This window comes from Rhinopithecus bieti, unplaced genomic scaffold (genome assembly GCF_001698545.2).
Source record: "Rhinopithecus bieti isolate Rb0 unplaced genomic scaffold, ASM169854v2 scaffold_16175, whole genome shotgun sequence".
Lineage (NCBI taxonomy): Eukaryota > Metazoa > Chordata > Mammalia > Primates > Cercopithecidae > Rhinopithecus > Rhinopithecus bieti.
The window spans coordinates 610700-636051 of NW_016808491.1; the positions used below are offsets into that span (position 1 = coordinate 610700).

The following is a 25352-nucleotide window of genomic DNA, read 5'->3' on the forward strand; positions in this document are numbered from 1 at the left end:
CTGGATTACAGGTGTGAGCCACCACGCCCGGCCAATTTTCTTTTTGTAAAGGCAAAAGTGACAGCTTCCAAGCTGACTAGGAAGTCCTACTCATTCTTTCAAATAGGGTTTATATCTCTATTACTGAGTGTAAGAATTCTTCATATATTCTGAATGTAAGTCCTTTGTCTGGTGTATGTATTGTGAATATTTTCCTGTCTGTGGCTTATCTGTTCATTTCTTAATGGTGTCTTTTGATAAATAGAAGAATTTTATTTTGATACATTTAATTTCTTTTCCTTTTAGGTTATAGCTTTGTATGTCTCATCTAACTAAGAAATCTGCTTATTCCAAAGATGAGAAGGAAGACTTTCTCTTTTATTTGCTTTAAGAAGCCTTGTAGTTTTAGCTTTTATGGTTTAGGTCTCAGATGAATCTCAAATTTATTTTTGTGGATGGTGTGAGTAAACAATCCAGGTAGTTTGGCACCATTTGTTGAAAAGATTTTCCTCTCCAGACTGAATTGTGTTGGCACTGTTATTTGAAAATCAACTTACCATATGTGAGCGGGTCTGTTGCTGCATACTCTATTCTTATCCCTTGATCTAGTTTTCCATTCTTATGTTAATATCACACTGTCTTGATGACGATGGGTTTATAGTATGTCTTAAAGTCAAGTCAAGTAGGCGCTTCTGTTTTGTTCTTATCGAAATTGCTTTGGCTGTTCTAGATCATCTGAATTTCATTTTAAAATTTAAAGTCGGATTGTCATATTCTATAGAAGAAGCTGTGATTTTCCCTGGCATTGATTAAAAATCTATAGGTCATTTGACATTTGACATTTTAGTTTTAAAATGTATTTTCTTTTTTAAGTTTTAATTGACAAATAAAAATTGTATATGTTAATGATAGGCAACGTGTTTTGTAATATACGTTGTGGAATGACTAAGTCAAGCTAATTAACATATGCATTATCTCACTTATTTATCATTTTTTTCTGGTGATAACACTGAAAATATATTCTTTCTTTTTCTTTTTCTTTTTTTAAAAGAGAAAGGGTCCCGTCCTCTTGCCCAGGCTGTATTGCAGTGGTGCAATCATAGCTCACTGCAGCCTTGATCTCCTGGGCTCAAGCGATCCTCCCACCTCAGCCTCCTGAGTAGCTAGGACTATAGGGTGTATGCCACCATGCCCAGCTAATTTTAAAAACTAAAGTGTATAGTCACCATGTTAAACGATTGATCTCTCAAACTTATTTCTGCTAACTGAAATTTTGTATCCTTTGACCAAAATGTCCCCAGTTTCACCCCCAACCTTTGGTAACCACCATTGTACTTTCAGCTTCTATGATTTCAGCTTTCTTAGATTATACATGTAAGTGGGATCATGCGGCATTTTACTTTCTGCACCTGGCTTATTTTACTTAACGCAGTATCCTCCAGGTTCATCCATGTTGTCTCATGACAGGATTTCCTTCTTTTTAAAGGCTGAATAGTATTCCATTGTACGTGTATACCACATTTTGTTTATCCATTCATCCACTAAGGGACATTTTGGTTGGTTTCATACCTTGGCTATTGTGAATAATTCTGCAATGAACATGGGAATGCCGATGTCTTTTCAACATACTGGCTCCATTTCCTCTGGATATATACCCAGTAGAAAGATTGCTGGATCATATGGTAGTTCTATTTTTGATATTTTTAGAAACTTCCATACTGTTTTCCATAATGGCTCTACTCATTTACATTCCCACCAACTGTATACAAGGGTCTCTTTTTTTCCTTTTTTGATAATAGCTCTTCTAACAGATGTGAGGTGATATTTCCTTGTGGTTTTAAGTTGTAGTGTCTTGATGATTAGTGATGTTGAACATGTTTTTATATATCTGTTGGCTGTTGAATACCTGGGACTATAGGCACATGCTACCACACCTGGCTATTTTTTAATTTTTGTAAAGTTACAGTCTCTCTGTGTTGCCCAGATTGGTCTCGAACTCCTGAGCTTAAGTGATCCTCCCACCTTGGCCTCCCAGAATGCTGGGATTACAGGTGTGGGCTATTGTTCCTGGTTGTGTCTTCAATTTCTGTCATCAGTGTTTTATAATTTTCAGTGTACCCTTCTTGGTTAAATTTATTTCTGAGTATTTTTTTTGTAACTACTGTAAATGAAATTTTCTTTTTTTTTTTTTTTTTCTTAAGATGGAGTTTTGCTCTTGTTGCCCAGGCTGGAATGCAATAGCATGATCTCGGCTCACTGCAACTTCCACCTCCCGGGTTCAAGAGATTCTCCTGCCTCAGCCTCCGGAGTAGCTGGGATTATAGGCATGTGCCACCACACCTGGCTGATTTTGTATTTTGAGTAGAGATGGAATTTCTCCATGTTGGTCAGGCTGGTCTTGAACTCCCGACCTCAGGTGATCTGCCCACCTTGGCCTCCCAAAGTACTGGGATTACAGGCATGAGCCACTGTGCCCGGCCCATAAATCAAATTTTCTTAATTTCTTTTTGACATTTCAAGCATATTGAGCCTCCTATGAAACAATATCTCAATTTTTTTCTTTTCTTTTTTTTTTTTAAGGCAGAGTCTCACTCTGTTGCCCAGGCTGGAGAGCAGTGGTGTGATCTCAGCTCACTGCAACCAATACCTCCCAGGTTCAAGTGATTTTTCTGTCCTCGCTTTCTGAGTAACTAGGAGTACAGGTGTGTGCTACCATGCTCAGCTAATTTTTATATTTTTAGTCACGATAGGGTTTCACCATATTGGCCAAGCTGGTCTTGAACTCCTGACCTCAAGTGATCTGCCTACCTTGGCCTCCCAGAGTGCTGGAATTACAGGTGTGAGCCACTGCACCCAGCTTTCAGATTCTTTTATGTCGTCTTTAATTTCTTTCAGTGTTGGTCTGTTGTTTTCAGTGTACAGGTTTTGCACATGTATCCCATTTTTCTTGATAATGTAAATGGTGTTTTATTGTCAGTATATAGAAATACTTTGCATATTGATCTTGTATGTTGTGATAGTGCTATAAAAACTTACTACTTTTTTTGGGTAAATTTCTTAGGATTTTTATCTTTTTTTTATTTTTATTTTATTTATTTATTTATTTTGAGACAGAGTCGCTGTGTTGCCCAGGCTGGAGTGCAGTGGCATGATCTCAGCTCACTGCAGGCTCCGCCTCCCGGGTTCACACCATTCTCCTGCCTCAGTCTCCCGAGTAGCTGGGACTGCAGGCACCCGCCACCATGCCCAGCTAATTTTTTGTATTTTTAGTAGAGACGGGGTTTCACCGTGTTAGCCAGGATGGTCTCGATCTCCTGACCTCGTGATCTGCCTGCCTCAGCCTCCCAAAGTGCTGGGATTACAGGCGTGAGCCACCGTGCCTGGCCAGGATTTTTTATGAACATGATCGTGTCATCTGAGAATGTAGTTTTATTCTTTTCTAATCTGGGTGAGCTTTATTTCTTTTTCTGATTTCTGTGTGTCTTTGCCTTACTGCTGCTCCTTAGGGGAAAGCAGTCAGTCTTTCTTAGCTGTAGGTTTTTCTTAGATGCCATTTTTTTAGGTTGAAACATTTCTTCCTATTTCTTGTTTGCTGTTCTTTGGTAACATTAATGGGTGTTGGATTTGTATTTTTCAGGGAATTTTTGTATTTCAACTAAGTTGTTAGGATTTATGGATGTAAAGTTGTTCATAATGAATTTTTTTTTTTTTTGAGACAGAGTCTAGCTCTGTCATCCGGGCTGGAGTGCAATGGTGCGATCTTGGCTCACTGCAACCTCCGCCTCCCGGGTTCAAGCGATTCTCGTGCTTCTCCCGAGTAGCTGGGATTATAGGCGCACACCACCATGCCTGGCTAATTTTTTTAGTAGAGACAAGGTTTCACTGTGGTCAGGTTGGTCTCAAACTCCTGACCTCGTGATCCGCCTGCCTTGGCCTCCCAAAGTGCTGGAATTACAGGCGCCACTATGACCGGCCCATAATGTTTTCTTACTATCCTTTTAATGTTGTAGGATCTGTAGTAATTTTCATCTTTTCAGTACCGATATTCATAATTGATATTTTCTTTTTTTTCCTGATTGGTATAGCTTTCAGTATGGTTGGTCTATTTGAAAAGCAGCTTTTGGTTTTATTCATTTCCTGTGTTGGTTGACTCTTGAATTTCATCAGTTTTATTCTTTATTTCCTTCTTTCTATTTACATTGAGTTTAATTTGCTTTTCTTGACTTGATGTCTTTCTTTTAGACAGAGTCTTGCTCTGTTGCCCGGGCTAGAGTGCAGTGGTACAGTCATGGTACACCTGGATCCTGGGCGCAAGTGATCCTCCCACCTCAGCCTCCCAAGTAGCTGGGACTACAGGCATGTACCATTGTGCCTCACTAATTTTTTTTCCGTTTTCTTTTCTTTTCTTTTTATTCGGGCACGGAGTCTCACTGTATTGCCCAGGCTGGAGTGCAGTGATGCAATCTTGTCTCACTGCAACCTCTGCCTCCTGGGTTTAAGCAATCCTCCCATCATGCCCAGCTAATGTTTTAAAAACATTTTTTGTAGAGATGGAGTTTTGTCATGTTACCCAGGCTGGTCTCGGACTCCTGGGTTCAAATGATCCTCCTGCCTTGGCCTCCCAAAGTGCTGGGATTACAGGTGTGAGTCACTGTTCCTGGCCTTTTTCTTTATTTTTTTGTTTTGAAATGCTGTCTTGCTTTGTAGCGCAACCTGGAGTGCAGTGGCATGATCTCAGCTCACTGCAGCCTCCGCTTCCCGGGTTCAAGCAATTTTCCTGCCTCAGCCTCCCAAGTAGCTGGGATTACAGGTGCCCACCACCATGCCTGGCAAATTTTTGTTGTTTTTTCGTAGAGACGGGGTTTCTCCATGTTGGCCAAGGCTGGTCTTGAACTCCTAACCTCAAGTGATTCACCTGCCTCGGCCTCCCAAAGTGGTGGGATTATAGGTGTGAGCCACCACACCCGTCCCCTTCTTTTTTTTTTTTTTTATTATTATTTTTTTGAGACGGAGTCTCATGCTGTCACCGAGGCTGGAGTGCAGCGGCACAGTCTCAGCTCACTGTAGCCTCCTTTTTCCAGGTTCAAGCTGATTTCCTGCCTCAGCCTCCCAAGTAGCTGGGATTATAGCCGTCTGCCACCGTACCTGGCTAATTTTTGCATTTTTAGTAAAGACGGGGTTTCGCCATGTTGACCAGTCCAGTCTCGAACTCCTGACCTCAAGTGATCCACCCGCCTCAGCCTCCCAAAGGCCTGGGATTACAGGCGTGAGCCACTGTGCCCAGCCTGATACCTTCTTTTTTAGCAGCTTAAAACAATATTTATTTGTTAGTATTAAGATTTGTTATCTGCCAGTGTCTGTGTATCAGGAATCTGGGCATGGCTTACTTGGGTTTTCTAGTTCTAGAACTTCTATAAAGTGTTGGTGGGTGCTGCAGTCGTCTTCCAGGAAGAATCCATGATTCATGCTCACTTGTGTGGTTGTTGGCAGGAGTCATCTCCTGGGCCTTTGAGATAAAGGCCTTACTGGAAGCCACACTCAATTTCTTGCCATGTGCTTCTCTCCTTAGGACAACTTGCTGCTTATAAATACGTAAAAAGAGAGCAAGAGAGTATGAGGTAAAAGTCTTTTGAAACCTAATTTCAGAAGTGGCATCCCATCATTTTTGCTGTATTCTGTTCAGTAGAAGCGAGTTTCTGGGTGCAACCTATATTTCAGGAGAGAGAATTACACTTGGACACGAATTCTAGGAGATGGGGATCTTTTGGCACCACCTTAGAAGTTCGCCTACCACACTTCAAGAGAAACTGCATGATCTGGGTAATGCATATGCTTAACTTTACTAGATAGTTCCAGAGAACTCTCTATTAGTGTATGAAAGTTACCATTGTTACAATGTATTGGCAACAGTTGCTATTTTGACTAGAGATCTTTTTGAATGTAATAATTTAATGCTATAAATTTCCCTCTAAGCATGGCTTTAGCGCTATCTCAGAATTTTATCCTGTTTTCATTTTATTCAGAAAAAATTAAATTCCAAGAAAGTAGAAGGAAGGAAATAGTGAGTCCCTTAGACTAAATGTACAAATTCCTTGAAAGACAAGGAACTATCAGATGACCACAACTGACATGAGTTGTAAAGTGTTCCCTTCTGTTTGAAATAATTTGTATAAGATTGGTATTATTTCTTTTAAAACTCTGATAGAATTCATCAGTGTAGCTATTTGTGAGTGTATTTTCCTTGTTGGAAGGTTTTAAATTATGAATTAAGTTTTTAAAACCATGTCATTCAGATGTTCTGTTTCGTTCTTTTTAAAAATAGTTTTTTATTTTTATTTTTTGAGACAGGATTTCACTCTGTCACCCAGGCTGAAGTGCAGTGGCGCTATCATAGCTCACTACAGCCTTGAACTGCTGGGCTCAAGTGATCCTCCTCCTCAGCCTCCTGAGTACAAATTTTCTATTTCTTTAGCTGCATCCCACAACTTTTGATATGGCTGGCTTTAATTTTCACTTAGTTCAAAATATTTTCTGTTCTTTCTTGGGACTTCTCTCTTGGCCTATGATTTTTTATAAATGCGTTTAATTTATAAATATTTTGGTTTTCCAGATATCTTTTTGTTACTGATTATTTTAAAGCTTACTACTTTGATCAGACAGGATGCTTTGTATCATTTCGATCCCTTTATGTATCCATAGGTTGGTTTTATGTCAAACATATGGTTTGTCTTTATGAATGTTCTGAGTACGCTTGAATGTGTAGTCTAATTTTGTTGGGTGTAGTGCCTTTTAAATGTCAGTGGGACAGACTGGTTGAAATTCAGGTTTTTTGTATCTTTACTGATTTTTTATTCTGCTAATTAAAGAGAAGACATACTGAAATTTCTATCTGCAATTGTGGATTTGTGTATTTCTTTTTGTAGTTCTGTGTTTCTTTTTGTTAGTTTGTTTTGTTTTGTTTTTTGTTTCGTTTGAAGCAGGGTCCTGCTGTCTAGTCCAGGCTTTTCTAGGCTTAAGGGATCCTCCTGCCTCTGCCTCCTAAGTAGCTGGGACTGAAAGTACATACCACTGTGTCTGGTTAATTAAAAAATTTTTTTTGTTTCGTTTTGTTTTTGTTTTTTTTTTTTGAGACAGAGTCTCGCTTTGTCGCCCAGGCTGTAGCGCAGTGGCCGGATCTCAGCTCACTGCAAGCTCCACCTCCCGGGTTTAGGCCATTCTCCTGCCTCAGCCTCCCAAGTAGCTGGGACTACAGGCGCCCGCCACCTCACCCGGCTAGTTTTTTGTATTTTTTTAGTAGAGACGGGGTTTCACCATGTTAGCCAGGATGGTCTCGATCTCCTGACCTCGAGATCCGCCCGTCTTGGCCTCCCAAAGTGCTGGGATTACAGGCTTGAACCACCGCGCCCGGCCAATTTTTAAATTTTTGTAGAGACGAGTCCTTGTTTTGTTGTGCAGGCTGATCTCAAACTTCTGGGCTCAAGCGAACCTCCCACTTTGACCTCCCAAAGTGCTGGGATTACAGGCTTGAGCTACTGCACCCAGCTGTTCTGTCAGTTTTTGCTTTATGTATTTTGAAGTTCAGTTACTAGATGCATTCACATTTAGGAGTGTTATATCTTGGTGAGTTGACCTTTTGTCTCTTTGCGAAATATACATTTTTATCTCTAGTAATAGTTCCTATCCTGAGGTGTACTTTGTCTAATGTTAATGTAGCCATTCCAGCTTTCTTATGGTTGGTATTTGTGTGATATACATTTCTCCCTCTGTATCCTTGGGAGATTGGTCCAGAACTTCCCAAGGACCCTGAAATCTGTGGACGCTGAAGTCTTTTACATAAAATAGAGCAGTATTTGCATATAACTTACAGCACATCCTGCTGTATACTTTAAATCACTTCTGGGTTACTTAAAATGCCTAATACAGTGTCTACACAGAACCTCATTTGTGTGGATTCATTCAAGGTAGTATTTGGCACAAGGCAAACTCAACTTTTGCTTTTTGTAACTTTGTGGAACTTTTTTTTCCCCAAATGTTTTCCATCTTCATTTGGTTCATCCATGGATGAAGAAGTAATTGATATGGAGAACTGGCTGTATTTTTTTCCTATTCCTTTTCTTTTAATCTATCTGTGTTTAAGATAGGTTAAAGTGCAGATGAACCAAAGACAACAAATGGCAAGATGGTGGACTTAAATCTACTTAAGAGGATTAACTTCCAAAAGACTGGCTTCGCTTTCTCTTTGCTCACTCTGATAAAAGTGAGCTCTCATATTATAAGTTATCTTACAGACAGGCCCATGTACAAACTGAATCCTGCCAGCAACCACTTGAGTAAGTGTGGAAGTGGATCCTTCATTTGTTCTGTTAAGCCTTGAGATGATTCTGGTCTGTGACAGATTCTCCAGAGGACCTAGCTAAGCCATGTCCAGGTTTCTGACTTACACAAATTAAGTTACAAAATATTTGTTTTTTCTAGCTGCTAAATTTTGGAGTAATTAGTTATGCAGGCATGGATAAACAGTACAGCTGCCTACTCACAATGGTGAATAAATATTGAAGAAATGAATATAAAAATAACTTACTAGGCTGGGTGTAGTGGCACACACCAGTAGTCCCAGTGCGTTGGTAGGTTGAGGTGGGAGGATTATTTGAGCCCATGAGAGGAGGTTACAGTGAGTTGTGATTGCATCACTGCAGTCCAGCCTGGGTGACAGAGCGAGACCCTGTCTCTTAGAAGAGAAAAAGTCTTATTGATGTCAAAGTAAGGTTATGTAAGTGCAAATATTTTTTCTTTTTTCTTTTCTTTTTTTTTTTTTTTTTTGAGACGGAGTCTCGTTCTATCGCCCAGGCTGGAGTGCAGTGGCCGGATCTCAGCTCACTGCAAGCTCCGCCTCCCGGGTTCACGCCATTCTCCTGCCTCAGGCTCCCGAGTAGCTGGGACTACAGGCGCCCGCCACCTCGCCTGGCTAGATTTTGTATTTTTTAGTAGAGACGGGGTTTCACCGTGTTAGCCAGGATGGTCTTGATCTCCTGACCTCGTGATCCACCCGTCTTGGCCTCCCAAAGTGCTGGCTTGAGCCACCGCGCCCGGCCTGTGCAAGTATTTTTTCATTGTAAATTACTATGGGTATGACTTTGTTATATGATCATGTTATCTTTATCTGATAGCTTACCATAGTGTGTACATACCACATATATACTTTGATTTTCCTTTTCCTTTTTTTTTTCCTTTCAGACAGTGTTTTGCTGTCACCCAGGCTGGAGTGCAGTGGCACAATCTCAGCTCACTGCAGCCTTGACCTCCTGAGCTCAAGCAGTCCTCCCACTTAAGCCTCCTGAGTAGCTGGGAATACAGGCAGGCACCACCATACCTGGCTAATTTTTGTATATTTTGTAGAGACAGGGTTTCACCATGTTGCTTGGGCTGGCTTCCAACTTCTGGACTCAAGCAGTCTGCCCACCTTGGCCTCCCAAAGTTCTGGGATTACATGCATGAGCCACTGTGCCCGACCTTTTTCTTTTTAACGGTTTATGTTTTCTTAGTGTACTAATGTGGTGAATTTCATTGACTTATTATTTTTTTTAAAACTTTATTTTAATATAAAATTACAGAAAGATTATAAGAAGAGTACAAAGAACTTGTATATCCTTTACCCAGTTCATATTTGCGCCATTTGTCATTTGTTTATCATTTCCCCCAGTTGTCTTACTGTTTCCCCTTCTGTATGTAGTGTTTCTATAGATGTAAATGCACACACACACGTTCTTTTTTTTTTTTTTTTTTTTTTTTAAAACAAGGTCTCATTCGTGCAGTGGTATGAACACAGATCACAGCAGCCTAGATCTCCTGGGCTCAAGTGATCCTCTTGTCTCAGTCCTTGAATAGCTGGGACCACAGGCGTGTACCACCAGGCCCAGTGAGTCGTCGTCGTTGTTTTTTATTGATACAGGGTCTCACTATGTTGCCCAGCCTGGTCTCAAACTCCTGGCCTTAAGTGATCCTCCTGCCTCGGCCTCCCCACTTTGTTTTGTATCTTAATCACTTGGTTAAGGTGATTTTCTGCCAGTCTTTTCCATTGTAAAGTTACCAATTTTCTTTTCATAATCAATAATTTGTTGGAAGATGCTTTGAGACTATAGTTTATTCTTTAACCCCTAAATTTTTCTGAGTGTATTACCTATAAATAATTTCCTGTATATTACTGTGATACAGTTATCAAAATCAGGAAATTAATCTGAAATAGATCCTGAGTCTTTTTGTTTTATTATATTGACTCTTTTTTTCTTTTTAAAATAGAGATGTGGGATTTCGCCATGTTGCCCAGGCTGAAGTGCAGTGGCTACTCACAGGCACGATCATAGAGCACTGCAGCCTCCAGTGTCCTGGGTTCAGATGATCCTCTTGCCTCAGCCTCTCATGTAGCTGAGACTACAGGCATGCTCCACCATACCCGGCTAATTAAAAAAAAGTATTTTTTCAGAGATGAGGTTTTGCTCTTGTCCAGGTTGGTCTCAGACTCCTGGGCTTAAGCTATCCTTCTGCCTCAGCCTCCCAAGTTGCTGGGATTACAGGCCTGAGACACTTTGCCTGGCTAGCAAATCTGTTTCAGAATACAGTTGTCCCTCAGTATCTGGGGGGCCAAAATCCATGCATACCCAAGTTCTCTGGTTAGCTCTGTATAGGTGAAGTCTGCCTGCATGTATAAAAAATCAGCCTTCATATAACTGGGTTTTGCATCCTGGGAATACTGTATTTTTGATCCTCATTTGGACTCGGGCAGTTCAAACCCATGTTGTTCAGGGTCAACTGTATTTCCATATAACTTAGCACACTTCCTCCTGAATACTTTAAGTCATCTCTAGGTTATTTATAATACGATTTAAATGGTATGTAAATAGTTGCTATGCTGTATTGTTTAGGGAGTAATGACAAAAAAAGTCTGTACATGTTTATGTAGGTGCAGTTTTTTTCCAGATATTTTCAATCTGTGATTGTTTGAATCCACAGATGCGGAACCCATGGATATGATGGGCCGATCGTATATTAAAAAAAAAAAAAAAAAAAATCCACCATAACTGCAACTACCCTGGCCCCTAATCCAGATTATCATCACAGCTTCCAAACCAGAGTCCTTCCCTCTTTGTCTTGTTAAAGACTGTTCTTAACACAGCAGCCAGAGTGATCCTTTAAAAAAGCAAATTGATCTGTTCACTCCTGTTCAAAACTCTCTTTCCCTCTTTTTGCTAAGAGTAAGATTCTTTAGAATCCGTATAAATATCACTTTTATTTCTGTTTCTGGAAAAACTTAGAGCAGAACCAATGTGAGTTTTCTGTCCTGGGAAGTGTTCACACAGGGTCACTAGACTATCTGCTGGAAAAAGGTCCGACTTGGGTATTTCAGTATTTAAGATTCCATTAATTAAAAAAAAAAGGTCTAGGATTCTGGAAAATTATGAAATAGTTTTTTGATAGCCTCTTTTGTATAGTCATGTAGTGTCTTGATAGATTTAAACAAATATATTTTCTTGAATTTCATATGCATTTTAGGTATCATATAAAGTTTAATCATGAATTAATGGTTTATTTTCAGAATCATCTATACATGTTACTTCAATGGCTTTACTTTAATGCTAAATAAAACCAATTCCTATCAAATTTGATGATGAAACACTTATTTGTGTTGTTTAATTACAGTATTTCTTTGCTTTGTTCGCCCCGTGAATTATGCATCAACAGGCGAGAGCTTCAGTAATTGATACTTGAGCCAGTAAAGCTGATTGGTGTGTTGACTTAGCCAGAGAGCTGACAAGCCCACAGAGCAACCGCTGGACTTATGTAAATTTGCTGTGTGTTTCTAAGGAAACTGTCCTTAGAAACACACAGTGTTGTTTGCAACCAGCACCTGCCCTGCCACTCCCCCATGTCTTCACATTTGGCTTGTTCAGGCCTTCTTTTGTATATGTTAATTTGTTTACCTGTGGTACAGTCTTTTTTCTTTTGGTCGTCTGCATTCACTTGTCCAAGTTTTCCCTCCTTTTAAAAATGTCTCCATTCTGCTTGATTATCTTCCATTCTTCCCTTAAACCGTAATCTGTTATCATAGCAGTCAAACCTTATGGAAAATTGCTTTTGAGACACTTAGGATATGAATATTAAGTATAATTTTGAGAAATACTTTTCATTTTATATTGAAGTAGTCTGTAATTAAATGCAGTGATTTCAGGAGAAAGAATTTATGTCTAGGAAAGGTTTTGTTTTGTTTTTTTAAAATAAAAGGAGTAAGTTTAACGTAGCAGTGGCTCAAGCCTATAATTCCAACACTTCGGGAAGCCTAGGCAGGAGGATCACTTGAGCCCAGGAGCTTGAGACCAGCCTGGGCAACAAAGTGAGACCACATCCCTACAAAAAATAAAAAATAAAGAATAGCTGGGCATGGTGGTGCATACCTCTAGTCCTAGCTACTCAGAAGACCAAGGCAGGAGGATTGCTTGAGCCCTGATTATGCCACTGTACTCCATCCTGGGTGATAGAACAATACCCTGTCTCAAAAAAAGGGAATGTTTAAAGCAGGGCTTCCCTGGGCCACATTGGAAGAATTGTCTTATGCCACACATAAAATACACTAACACTGACGATAGCGGATGAGCTAACAACAAAAACAGCAAAAAATCTCCTAATGTTTTAAGAAAGTTTATGAATTTGCGTTGGGAGGCGCTCAGAGCCATCCTGTGCTGCATGTGGCCCTTGGGCTGCATGTTGGACAAGGTTGGTTTAAAGAAATAATACAGAACTAATAACTCTGTTTTTCTCATCTTTTACAATGTTTTACAAAGTAATGTGACTCTTGGGATTTAGGTTTTATAATATCCAAAAAGCCTTTGTTTTCTGTAATTTGAAAATGAGTTCTTGCAGAAAAACTTGGCTAGAAAATTGTGGTTGTCAGAATTATTTTATGACTAATTTTCAAATATAAGTTTCTTTTGTTCTCTTTGTCTTTTGTTTGTCATATTCTGAAATTATTAGGGGGAGAAAGTTACCAGCTTTTAAAAGTGTCATAATTACTTGAGAAACGTCTTATTTTTTATAAAGAATGATAAAACATTTCCAGGAATGAAACTTTATGATCTTACTTATCTTTTTTATTTTTTATTTTGAGACAGGGTCTCCCTTTGTCACCCAGGCCAGAGTGCAGTGGCATGATCTTGGCTCACTGAACCTCGACCTCCTGACTCAATCCATCCTCTCACCTCAGCCTCCCAAGTAGCTGGGACTACAGGTGTGTGGTACCATGCCTGGCTAATTTTTTTGTGTTTTTGGTAGAGATGGGATCTCATTCTGTTGCCCAGGCTGGTCTTGAACTCCTGAGCTCAAGTGATCCCCCCAACTTGGCCTCCCAACGTGCTGGGATTACAGGCATGAGCCACCCCGCCTGGCAAATATCTTATATTTTAATTGCTCTTGATGTGTAATAAGACAATAAAAATCAGTATTCCAACACTTCAGTTGATACTAGGGTTCCCTTTATGTGTTATTTTAGGCGTGTTTTATTCTTTTCAAAAAGCTCTTCCTATTATCATTGAAATAGAATTGAAGTAGAATTATCAAGTGTAATTGTTTATTTTGAAGACTTTGCAACTTTCACCATATCCTTATAAATAGAGTTTATATTTTGAATGTGACAGTTGAGATGTTGCATTAATTTAAGAAATTCAAATTTGGCCAGCACTTTGGGAGGCCAAGGTGGGTGGATCACCTGAGGTCAGGAGTTCGAGACCAGCCTGACCAACATGGCAAAACCCCGTCTCTACTAAAAATAAAATTAGCTGGGCGTGGTGGTGTGTGCCTGTAATCCCAGCTACTCGGGAGGCTGAGGCAGGAGAATCACTTGAACCCGGGAAGCAGAGGTTGCAGTGAACCCTGTAGCGCCACTGCACTCCATCCTGGGTAAGAGAGCAAGACTCACTTGTCTCAAAAAAAAATACAAATTTAAATTAATTTTCTGGTTTTTCTATACTTGAATATTTGATCACATTTTCAGACTACTGTTTTTCTTTACAGATGGAAGTCCAATGGTAATTCAAAGGTTAAGAATAGTTTTTTTGGTTTTTTTTTTTGGCCCAGGCACAGTGGTTTAGGCCTCTAATCCCAGCACTTTGGAAGGTCGAGGCGGGCAAATAGCTTGATCCCAGGAGACCAGCTTGGGCAACATGGTGAAACCCCATCTCTACAAAAAAATACAAAAATTAGCTAGGCATGGTGGCGTGCATATGTGGTCCCTGCTACTCAGGAGGCTGAGGTGGGAGGATCACTTGAGCCTGGGAGATTGAGGTTGCAGTGAGCTGTGCACCGCACTTCAGCCTGGGTGACAGAGTGAGAACTTGTCTCAAAAAAAAAAAAAGTGTAAGAAATATTAAGCAAATTAATAATTTTGTTATATTTATTTAAGCATGTGAAGAATTAGGCCAACTGTGATGTTTTGAGACAAGGTCCACGCAAGACTGCCCTTATAACTGACACCAGTTGCAAGTGTAGGGGATTCCCGAAGCGACCCACGGGTTCAATAATTTGCTAGAAAGACTCACGGAAGTCACTGAAAGCACTTATACTCCCAGCATAGTTTGCTACAGGGAAAGGACACAGATTAAAATCAAGCCTAGGGAAGAAATGCCTAAGGCAGGGTCCTGGGAAGTACCGTGGTCCCCGCTCCATGGACACATTACTTCCCCAGCATCAGTGTGTGACAGTAGGCATGGAGGATTATCAACCAGGGAAATTCACTGGATCCTTGGTGTTTACAGTTTTTGTTGGAACTCTATTATGTAGGCCTAAATAATTTATTGTTCACGAGGCTGACTTCAGTCTAGTTTCCAGCCCCTTCAGGTGTGACCCAAAGCTCCTACCCTAAATCACATTATCCATTTTTCTGGTATGGCTGTTCCCTTACCCTATGACTGTCTGGTGACCCAAGGCCGCCAGGCAGAAACCAAACAAACAAAACACAGTCCTCAGGCATGATATTTCAAGGACTTAGAGATTACCTCCAAGAAGGAAAGGGCAAAAGCCACACCTTTCTTTGGGCAAGGTAAGTTTTTTACTACACAAACTGTGGGCCATATTAAAATGAGGCAGTCATTTGCTAATTTTAACAGTATTTGAAAGACTCCTGTAGAAATAAAAATGCTTCTTAGTCGTCATTTGTAGTGCAGTAGTAACTTGAAGTTACCCTACATTTTGCTATAGGAATTTGAGGTTTCTTGTAGTTTAACCTTTTCTTCAAAAAACAAAAGTTGTCTGTTTCACTTCCGAATATTCTGAAAAAAATGCTATATTGAAGATTTACTGATATAAATTATGTAATAATAGACAAAACACTATAATTTAAAATAGGGGAATAGTTAAGGATGTTATTATAAAATTATAATAATCTACTAAAAATAATTGTGATGCAACCTGGGTAAAATTGCAAGAGTCTACAAAAAAATAAAAATAAATGATCAATCAGTAGAGCAAAATATAATAAAAAATTTTTTTCTGTCTACAAAAATTAAAAAATCAGCTAGGCAAAGTGATGCATGCCTCTAGTCCTAGATACATGGGAGGCTAAGGTGTGAGGATTGCTTGACCTGGAAGGTTGAGGCTGCAGTGAGCTATGATCATCCCACTGCAGTCCAGCCTGAGCGACAGAGCGAGACTCTGTCTCACAAAATAAGTAAATGAATAGTGACAGACTAACAACATGGAGAAAGCTTATCAGCTAAAAGGATAATAAAGCAGAGCATAGATTCATATTATAACTTGGTAAAATACGTATTAAGATAAATGACTTATCAAAATGAAATATGATCCAGCTATTTCATATTCATAGATATATTCTGAGATAACTGGATAAGTAGGCAAAGATGCTTAAATAAGGTGGTTACAGTGAAAATTTTTGCTTTTTTTTCTCTAAACAAATCTCATCACAGTGTTCTACAGGAAAAATTCAAATGCATAGGCAGATACATGCTTTATTCTTTTTCTCAAAGGTTAACCATAAGTGAGACTTTAATAAATGTCCTGTACAATTCTATACAAAGAAGGTATGGACTCTGGTACTAAAAATGGATACTTTTTTTTCCCCCTCTCGGGACAGTCTGACTCTGTTGCCCAGGCTGTAGTGCAGTGGTGTAATCTCGGCTCACTGCAACCTCCGCCTTGTGCCTCAGCCTTCTGAGTAGTGGAGATTACAGGCATGCAACACCATACCTGGCTAATTTTTGTATTTTTAGTAGAGATGGGGTTTCACTCTGTTGGTTAGGCTGGTCTCAAACTCCCGACCTCAGGTGATCCACCTACCTTGGCCTCCCAAAGTGCTGAGATTACAGGCATGAGCCACTGTGCCCAGCCTGTAGTATTGATTGGTTGATTGAGACAGAGTCTTGCTCTGTTGCCTAGGCTGGAGGGTAGTGGTGTGATCTTGGCTTAGTGCAACCTCTGCTTCCCAGGTTCAAGCGATACTCCTGCCTCAGCCTCCCCAGTAGCTGGGACTACAGGTGCGCACCACCACCCCTGGCTAATTTTTGTATTTTTAGTGGAGACGGGATTTCACCATATTGGTCACGCTGGTCTTGATCTGCCCACCTCAGCCTCCCAAAGTGCTGGGATTACAGGCATGAGCCACTGCACCCAGCCTGTAGTATTTTTTTTTTAGCTGCCCATGTGATTGTATTGAGTAGCCAAGGCAGAGGGCTGTTAATCTTGTACCTGATACTCTGCTATAGGCTAGTGTAATATAGTATAAAGGCACAAATAGACCTCAAGGTATCTGAGAACTTTGTGTATATATTTGACAAAATTATGATATTTATCAATTATAATTATATTATTATCATTATAATTATCATTATAAATATAGGAATAATATATTATGTGAACTGAACTAAAATTCTAGAACCATACACATTTTAATGTTGAAAGATGGTAAAAATTAAGTTGAACCTTTTCACTTGGGATAGAAAAATTCTTAAGGATTGGTGCCATTTTATCTGTGACTAGTAGATAGGATTAGATATGTAGCAAAGGGATAGTGCTTGAAGCAGGAGAATGTCATAAAAAGATGCAGAATAAGTATGATTTATTTGGAGAAAATTACATGACAGGGGAGTGTTATTGTGAGGAAGAGATCCAGATTAGAGAGAGCGTTTCATTGCCATCATAGGCGTTTAGACTTGATTCAGTAACCAATGGAATAATTTCACATTAATGGTTGATTGGAGATTTATTTGGTAGGAAACTAGGTAACAGTTTATTGAATGAGATAAAAATAGAAAAAAATATGAGTAACTTACTTCCCTGTCAAATTGAAACTGAAATGGCATGTGTGCATTAAGAAGAATGTAGTCAGGCCATGCGTGGTGGCTCACGCCTGTAGTCCTAGCACTTTAGAAGGCCGAGGTGGGCAGATCACTTCAGGTCAGGAGTTCGAGACCAGCCTGACCAACACGGTGAAACCCCGTCTCTACTAAAAATACAAAAATTATCTGGGTGTTGTGGTGGACATCTGTAATCCTAGCTGCTCAGGAGGCTGAGGCATGAGAATCATTGGAACCCAGGAGGCGGAGGTTGCAGTGAGCTAAGATCGTGTCACTGTACTCCAGCCTGGGTGACAGAGCAAGACCTTGTCTCAAAAAAAAAAAAAAAAAAAAAAAAAGAAGTCAGCTTTTGGGATTCTTAGCCCTTATCTGGGGCCTGTGTTAACAGTTTAACACCTCCTCTAGGTGCCTTTCTGGTAATCTCAAGTGTTTCTAAGAAAGTGCTTTCCTGTACATTTCTTCTTACTAGTTTTTTTATGTCAAAAATATGAAAAGAGTTGGTTCCTCACAGCAGGTAACTTGTTTGGATGGTAGAAAGGTGTTTGTGCTTTTGACTTCTCAAATGTTTGACTTTCAAGATACTGCCTTTTCTTTTTTCTCACCAATTTTTCCTTTAACTCTTTTGTTAGATTTCTTATTTGCCTTTCCCTTGAGCTGTTGTATCCCTTTATAGTTTTGTTTTAGAGGGTATTAGGTCAATTTTTTCTTTTTCATTTTACAAAAAGCTATTTGCTGTCAATTGAAATTTGTGTAGTTTCTGGTGTATGTTATCTATCTTTTGTAATGTTTCTTTCTTTTCTTTTTGTTCTGCTTATCTTTGAAGGGATGCCTTCTGGACCACTGTTGTACAGAGGCACGGTGTTGAGAATGATCTGTGTCAGCGGGCTGTGGCAGAGTTGAACACAGGTGTTAGTGATGACTGTTCTAAGACAGCAAGACTCTCAAGCCTGTAGGAATCCCTTGGCTCAGAATGAAGTACCTGTTATCCTATATTTTATTTTTTAATTTTAATTTTATTAAACTTTTCAAACAATTAGAGATGCATGGCAAGTGGTAAAGATACTACAGAAAGGTCCTGTGTGCCCCTCACAAAGTTTCCTCCAGTGTTCACATCTTATGTAATTATAGTACACCATCAAAACAGGAGCATTGGTATTGGCACAGTGCCTGTATATAGTTCTATTTGATTTTATTGCATATGTAGAGTCACATAACTACCATCACAGTCAAGATACAGAACTAATCCATCACCACAAAGATCTCCTTATGGTGCCGTATATAATCATACCTACCACCTCCGCCCAACCATCTTTACCTCCTGGCAACCGCTAATCTGTTTCTCATCTCTATGATTTTTGTCATTTTGAGAATACTGTAGGTGAAATTGTAGAGCATATTTTCTTTTGAGGTTGCTACGTGTATGTTTAGTTTTTTTTTTTTAAGAAAACACCAAACTACTTTCCAGAATATCTGTACCATTTTACATTGCTCCCAGCAATGTATGAGAGATCCATTTTTTCCACATCCTGGTCTGCATTTGATATTGTAACTTTTAATTTTAGCTGTTCTGATAGTTAAGTGGTAGTATCATGGTCTTAATTTTTCCTTGAAGTGGCTTTTGATTTGCATTTCCTTAATGACTAATTAGGTTGAGCATCTTTTCATGTACTTACTGGCCTTCTTTGGAGAAATACCTTTTCAAATCCAATGGGTTGTCTTTTTTTATTGTTGCGCTTAAGGGTTCTTAGGTGTTCTAGGTACCAGTTTCTTGTGAGATACGTGATTTGTAAATACTTTCTTCCATTCTCCGTGTTGTCTTTTTATTCTCTCAATGATGTTCTTTGAAATACAAAAGTTGTTGTATTTGACAAAGTTCAGTTCAGTTTATTTTTTGTCATTTGTGCTTTTGCTTTTGATAATCCTTTTTTTTTTTTTTAATTTTATTTAAAAGATATGGGGTCTCCCTGTGTTTCCCAGGTTGGTCTTGAACTCTTGACCTTAAGTGATCCTCCCTCCTTTTCCTCCCAAAGTGCTGGGAATACAGGTGTGAGCCACTGTGCCCAGCTTTTTGTACCCTATATAAATGCAACAATATAGCATGTATTCTTTGTGACTGACTTTTTTTTTTTTCTTTGAGACGGAGTCTCGCTTCGTCGTCCAGGCTGCAGTGCATTGGCATGACCTCAGCTCGTTGCAACATGTGCCTTCTGGGTTCATGCCATTCTCCTGCCTCAGCCTCCTGAGTAGCTGGGACTCCAGGCGCCCGCCACCAGGCCCGGCTAATTTTTTGTATTTTTAGTAGAGACGGGGTTTCACCATGTTAGACAGGATGGTCTTGATCTCCTGACCTTGTGATCTGCCCACCTCGGCCTCCCAAAATGCTGGGATTACAGGTGTGAGCCACCGCGCCCGGCCATGACTGACTTTTTAGGTTTGTGAGATTTGTTTATGTTATGTGGAGCTGTAGTTCATTCTCGTTGTATAGTCATTGCATGCATTTACAAACATTTACTCAGCTATTCTACAGTTGATGGCATTTAGTTGTTTCCAGTTTGACGAGTACAAATAATGCTGCTGAAGACAATCTGACATGTCTAGGTGCACACAAGCAGGCGATATCTTGGGGTTTATGCATCGGAGTAGACTATATAGGGATCCTAGTATATTCATATATTTGGCTTTAGTAGATTGGATCAGGCAGTTTTCCAAGTGGTACCAGTTTACACTCCCACTAAGTTATACTTAGCTCCCATGTAAGAGTTTTTGTTACTCCACATTATTACTAACATCATATTGTCAATCTTTTTAATATTATAGTATTTCATGGTGGTTTTAACTTGCATTTCCCTGATGACCAATGAGGATGTGGTCAAATATCTTATGTTTGATTGAATATGGTATTAGTCATTTATATGTGGTTTAAGAAAACATTTATTTCTTATTCACTTACAATGGTGGTAGCTGTTACTGAGCTAGACTTATTATTCTGAGAATCAGGCTGAAAGAGTACCTCCTATCTGAGATATGCTCTTATTTCAGAGGGAAAGAGAAAAAACTGGCAGAAATGACTGGTATCTTTGAAATTACTGTTTGGATTAAGTATAGGTCATGTCCATTCATGTTCCATTGCCCAAAGGATATTACAAAATTGTGTTCATTGTCAGTGGGGGAGGGAGTTAGACTCCTCCCACTGGAGGCATTGCAAGTCACATGACCATGGTCGGGGGTGAATAATTCTTGTTCAGGAAAAGGAGAGGGTACAAATACTCCGGAACGGTAACATAGTCCACCACTTTGTGAGATGGCTGTTCAAGTCTCTTGTCATTTTTTGGTTATCTTGGCTTTTTCTTGCTGAGTTCTAGTGTTTTGTTTTCCTTTTATCTTTTCTTACTACGTTCTGGATATAAACCCTTTGTTGGTTTTATGTATTGCAGATATCTTCTTATTCCATGACTTGTCTGTTTATTCTCCTAATGATGTCTTTTGTTAAATAAAATTGTTAATTTTAATATTATCTAGCTTGTCAGTATTTTTGCTTTATACTTGTGCTTTTTGTTATTTGAAAAAATACATTACTGCAAATCTCTGAAGAGCTAAAGTGACCACCCTCAAGTGGTTTTTAAGATTATATTAACTTGATGTATAGATAGAAACATACTGATGCTATCTCATATGTGTGGAAGATACATCTGTTAGTAATGCATTTAACCAGATTCCTCATATAAAAATCATGTTGAGTAAGTTTTAATTTTTACTATTAATACATTTAAAGCTGCGAAAATGTATCTTTCTCTATCTGCAGATAGCCAGCAAACCACAAAATCTGTTAATTATCATATGTAACCTGATAATATCTACATCTCAGCTCTTATTAGGAAGATCTGTGCTTTAAGTGAGGCCTTAATCTTGGTTTTTCTGGGAGTTGAGATTTTCAGTTTTCTTTTATCCTGCTTACTTAATCCCTTCTTCTTGTTCCGGGATGTTACTATAAATTTCTGGTGAAATATCCAAAGGGAGTAATTTCTGGATGTTTAATACAGGACTTGTTTAAATAATTGTATTTCTATTATGTAGATATATTGGTGGTTTGTCTTTCTTCAGCAAAGGCTGAAGTTGTTCCCTACAGAAGTGGCAGCTACACTTAAATATATGCTGTAGCACTTACTGTTCTAATATTTGTAGGATTGTTTGGGGATTATTTTTATTATCCAGTGGATCAAAACACTTGTTCTTAAAAATTGACCAAGCTAAACCGATAGTACTATTTAAAATAGGTTGGTTTTAACTTTGTACACAGTATTTATTGTCCTTCCTAAAAGTAATCTTGTAAATGTTGGTGATAGATCTTACGTTACAATGAAAAGACTTCTCTGACTTACTTTTTAGTGTTGCCAGTTCGGTTTTGGAAGTTGATCAAAACTCTTACCTGAAAAAAAGAGTAAATTACTTAAACAGTTTCTTAAGAACTAGTCTGTATTAAAGATCATTTTGAGGATTAATGGATAAAAAGTTATTGATTATAAAGAATTTGGCCAATATGGAAATGAATTATATTTTCTACTTAAAAAAATACATTGGTATTGAAAAGTCAGGATTCTTAGGGAGGACTGTACAAACTATTTGGATATAAATGTATGCTGCAAAAACAATGTCATAATGCAACCCCCTAAATATGGTGTGGCAGTTTCAGATGTTACATTTTGGAAACCAGGGTTTGGTTAGAAAGAATTTCAAGATTATGCCCCCATTTCTGTGGTGGCAGTTGTGTTTTTTAAATAACTAACAATATAGTTGTGGATTTGCAGTAATTTTTTCTTGCTATGCAGTTCATTTCCAACCTTTTGATTTTGTGATTCTTGAGGAGTTCCCCCTTTGATGTCTTCGTACAAAGATGAAGTAATATTATTAGCTTTTAATACTTTTAGTAGTAAATATGGACCATTATCTAAAACTTGGTTTATTAACCAAACATTGGTTTTGCTTTTCAGCGGGGATCTGATGAGCTTCTTTCTTCTGGCATCATTAACGGACCTTTTTCCATGAAAAGTTTTTCTCCTTCTGCGGGGGTTTTTGGTGGGTTTTTTTTTTTTTTTTTTTTTTTTTTAATGTTTTCTTTCCATGGGTTTCAAAATTTTTTTACAGTGTTCTTATTTTGCTTATCTTATGTTGAAGTGCCACTGCTTATAACAGACTCTAAAATTTGTTTCAGTAAAGTACTATATACTGTTTACATAGATAAAATCGCTAGTTATACCTCTGAAATTTTAAGGATTCGTTTGGATCTAATTTGATGATTCTTTTTTTGATTGATGTTCTTTGTGTTACATAATTTTGATAAAAAGACTGTCAATATGTTGGTGACCCAGAACTATTGAGTGAAAGAGCTAGATATAAAACTTGTGTTGAGGTTGGGCATGGTGGCTTACACCTGTAATCCCCAGCACTTTGGGGGGCCAAGCCTGGCTGATCACCTGAGGTTGGGAGTTCAAGACCAGCCCGGCCAACATGGCAAAGCCCTGTCTCTACTAAAAATACAAAACTTAGCTGGGCGTGGTGGCAGGAACCTGTAATCCCAGCTACTCAGGAGGCTGAGGCAGGGAGGATTGCTTGAACCTGGGAAGTGGAGATTGCAGGGAGCCGAGATGTGCCATTGCACTCAGCCTCTAGGGGACAGAGTGAGACTGCATCTCAAAAACAAAAAGCAAAAAACAATTGTTTTGAGTGATGGACTTGGAATAGAAGTATTAAAGTATAAGACAATACGTTCTAAAAATTGAAGTAATTTACCTACCATAAGGTACCACATGATTTAAAAATAAATGTTCTTGAAATGTAGTGGCTGTAAAGTGAATTGAAGGAGTGCAGTACTGGAAAGAGTGAGCAGTGAAGAGGCTATTGCTGTAATCCTAATAAAGGATGGTAACTGGCACTGTGGCAATGGTAGTGTGATGAAGAAAATTGAATAACTTATAGAAGATAAAATTGATAATAATTGATGATTAATTGAATGTTTGAATAAGGGATTTCATCATTGATTTCCAGGTTTTGGATGTGGACTTGGATTATTGGATAGATGAATGGTGATGAATGGTTGTGCCATTCATTTCTATTCGTATGTAGGAAGAACGGAGTTGGACAACACAGCAGGTTCAGATTTGTATATATTGAGTTTGAGGTTCCTGTTGAACACTCAAATGGAAATGACAGATAGGCAGTGGGTTCCTGGTCTCAACATCATGAAAGAAATTTGGTAGTATCATACACAGTTGACAACTGAAGCCATGGGCATGGAGAGTTTCAGAGAAGGGAGGGTTTCTTTATCCAGATGTTTTTGGAGTTGTAGGGAGTTAGGGATGAATGGACCTCCCTTTCCAGATCAGGAATTTATATGGTGTTTGGGACCATGGGAACGTAGATGTTCAGGAAAGTGAACAAGTATAGAGATAGAATGAAAAGAACTAGATCTACCAAGCTCATTCTAGCTTATTTTAATGTAACTGTTAATAATAATTCTTTTTAAAAATGAAGGCATTAAAGCATACAGGATAGTAGAACAATGATATGAAATTGTGACAGCCTCAGGCAAACTAGGACTTAACAGTCATTCTATTTAGGTGTTGTTATTAAAATTAACATCTGATTCTGTCACCTAACACTAAAATTCTGTTTAGGTGTTGTTTTAAAAACTTCTCTTAGCTTAATGTGGACATGTCTTTTTCCATGTGAACTTTAAATTTCATCTAATTCAGTGGCGTCCAATCTTTTAGCTTCCCTGAGCCACATTGAAAGAAGAATTCTCTTGGGCCACACATAAAATAATGCTAACATTAACGATAGCCGATGAGCTAAAAAAAATCACAAAACAATCTTACAACGTTTTAAGAAAGTTTACGAATTTGTGTTGGGCCACATTCAAAGCTGTCCTGGGCTGCATGCTGTGCACAGACTGCATGTTGGACAAGCTTGATCTGGTTCTAAAACAAAGATTCCTTCTTCCCCAAACCTTTATCTACAGTATCTTAGGGATTCTGATAAGAATTATGTTAGAGTTATATGTTAATGTGAAATGTCGATCATTTTGTGGTATTATCTTTCTGTTTAGGAATGTGACCTATGATTCAGTGTTTTTAGGTTCTATTTTATGTCCATTGACAATTTTGAAAAAGTTCCACACTTTTCCATATAAATCATATACTTTTCTTTTAAAATGTAATCTTAGGAATTAATGACAGAGATTGTTTATTGTGTTCCCCAATGCTATTCCTTCGTTTTTTTTTTTTTCCAACAGATCCTCAATTTTTGTCTGGCACATTGTTACCCAGATGAAACTACTACTTTTCCGTTCTTCCTTATAGCTAGATGTGGTCGTATAATTAAGTCCTGACAAGGTATAAGTGGAAGTGTAGTATGAAACTTTCAAGGCATCTCGGCATGGGTACACTGTTTTTCCTTTTTTCCCCTCCAATCTTATTGCCTGTGGGTGTTCCTGCTTCTTAGATGATGATGGGAATGACAGGCATCTGTAACAGAGACAGCTAGAGCCTGATAACTTTGTCACCATTCCAGATCTGGAATTCCTACATTTAGACTTTTCATGTGAGCAAGAGATTAACTTCTTCTTTTTTCTCTTTTGAGACTGAGTCTTGCTCTGTCTCGCCCAGGCTGGAGTGCAGTGGTGCAGTGTCTGCTTACACTAACCACCGTTTCCTGGTTTCAAGAGGTTGTCCTGATTCGGCCTCCGAGTACCTGGGATTATAGGCGCCTGCCACCATGCTGGACTAATTTTTGTATTTTTAGTAGAGACAGGGTTTCACTATGTTGGCCAGGGTGGTCTCGAACTTCTGACCTCGAGTAATCCACCTGCCTTGGCTTCCCAAAGTGCTGGAATTACAGGCATGAGCCTGAGATTAACTTCTTAAGTAACTATTACTTCAAATGTTATATACAACTAAACGTAATTTAGTATTTTTGCTCTTATTGAGTGGGAATTTTTTTTCCCTATTTTTTTTTTTTTTTTTTTTT

The 25352-nt window shown here is 38.8% G+C and overlaps 1 protein-coding gene across 1 annotated transcript in view; it reads left to right on the top strand.

The window, feature by feature from the left end:
* PTBP3 (polypyrimidine tract binding protein 3) overlaps positions 1–25352 on the top strand; it is a 120994-nt gene that overhangs the window by 12933 nt on the left and 82709 nt on the right. The window contains 1 exon segment of the mRNA XM_017886743.1: positions 22319–22403. Within this exon segment, the coding sequence (XP_017742232.1) occupies positions 22319–22403 (85 nt within the window).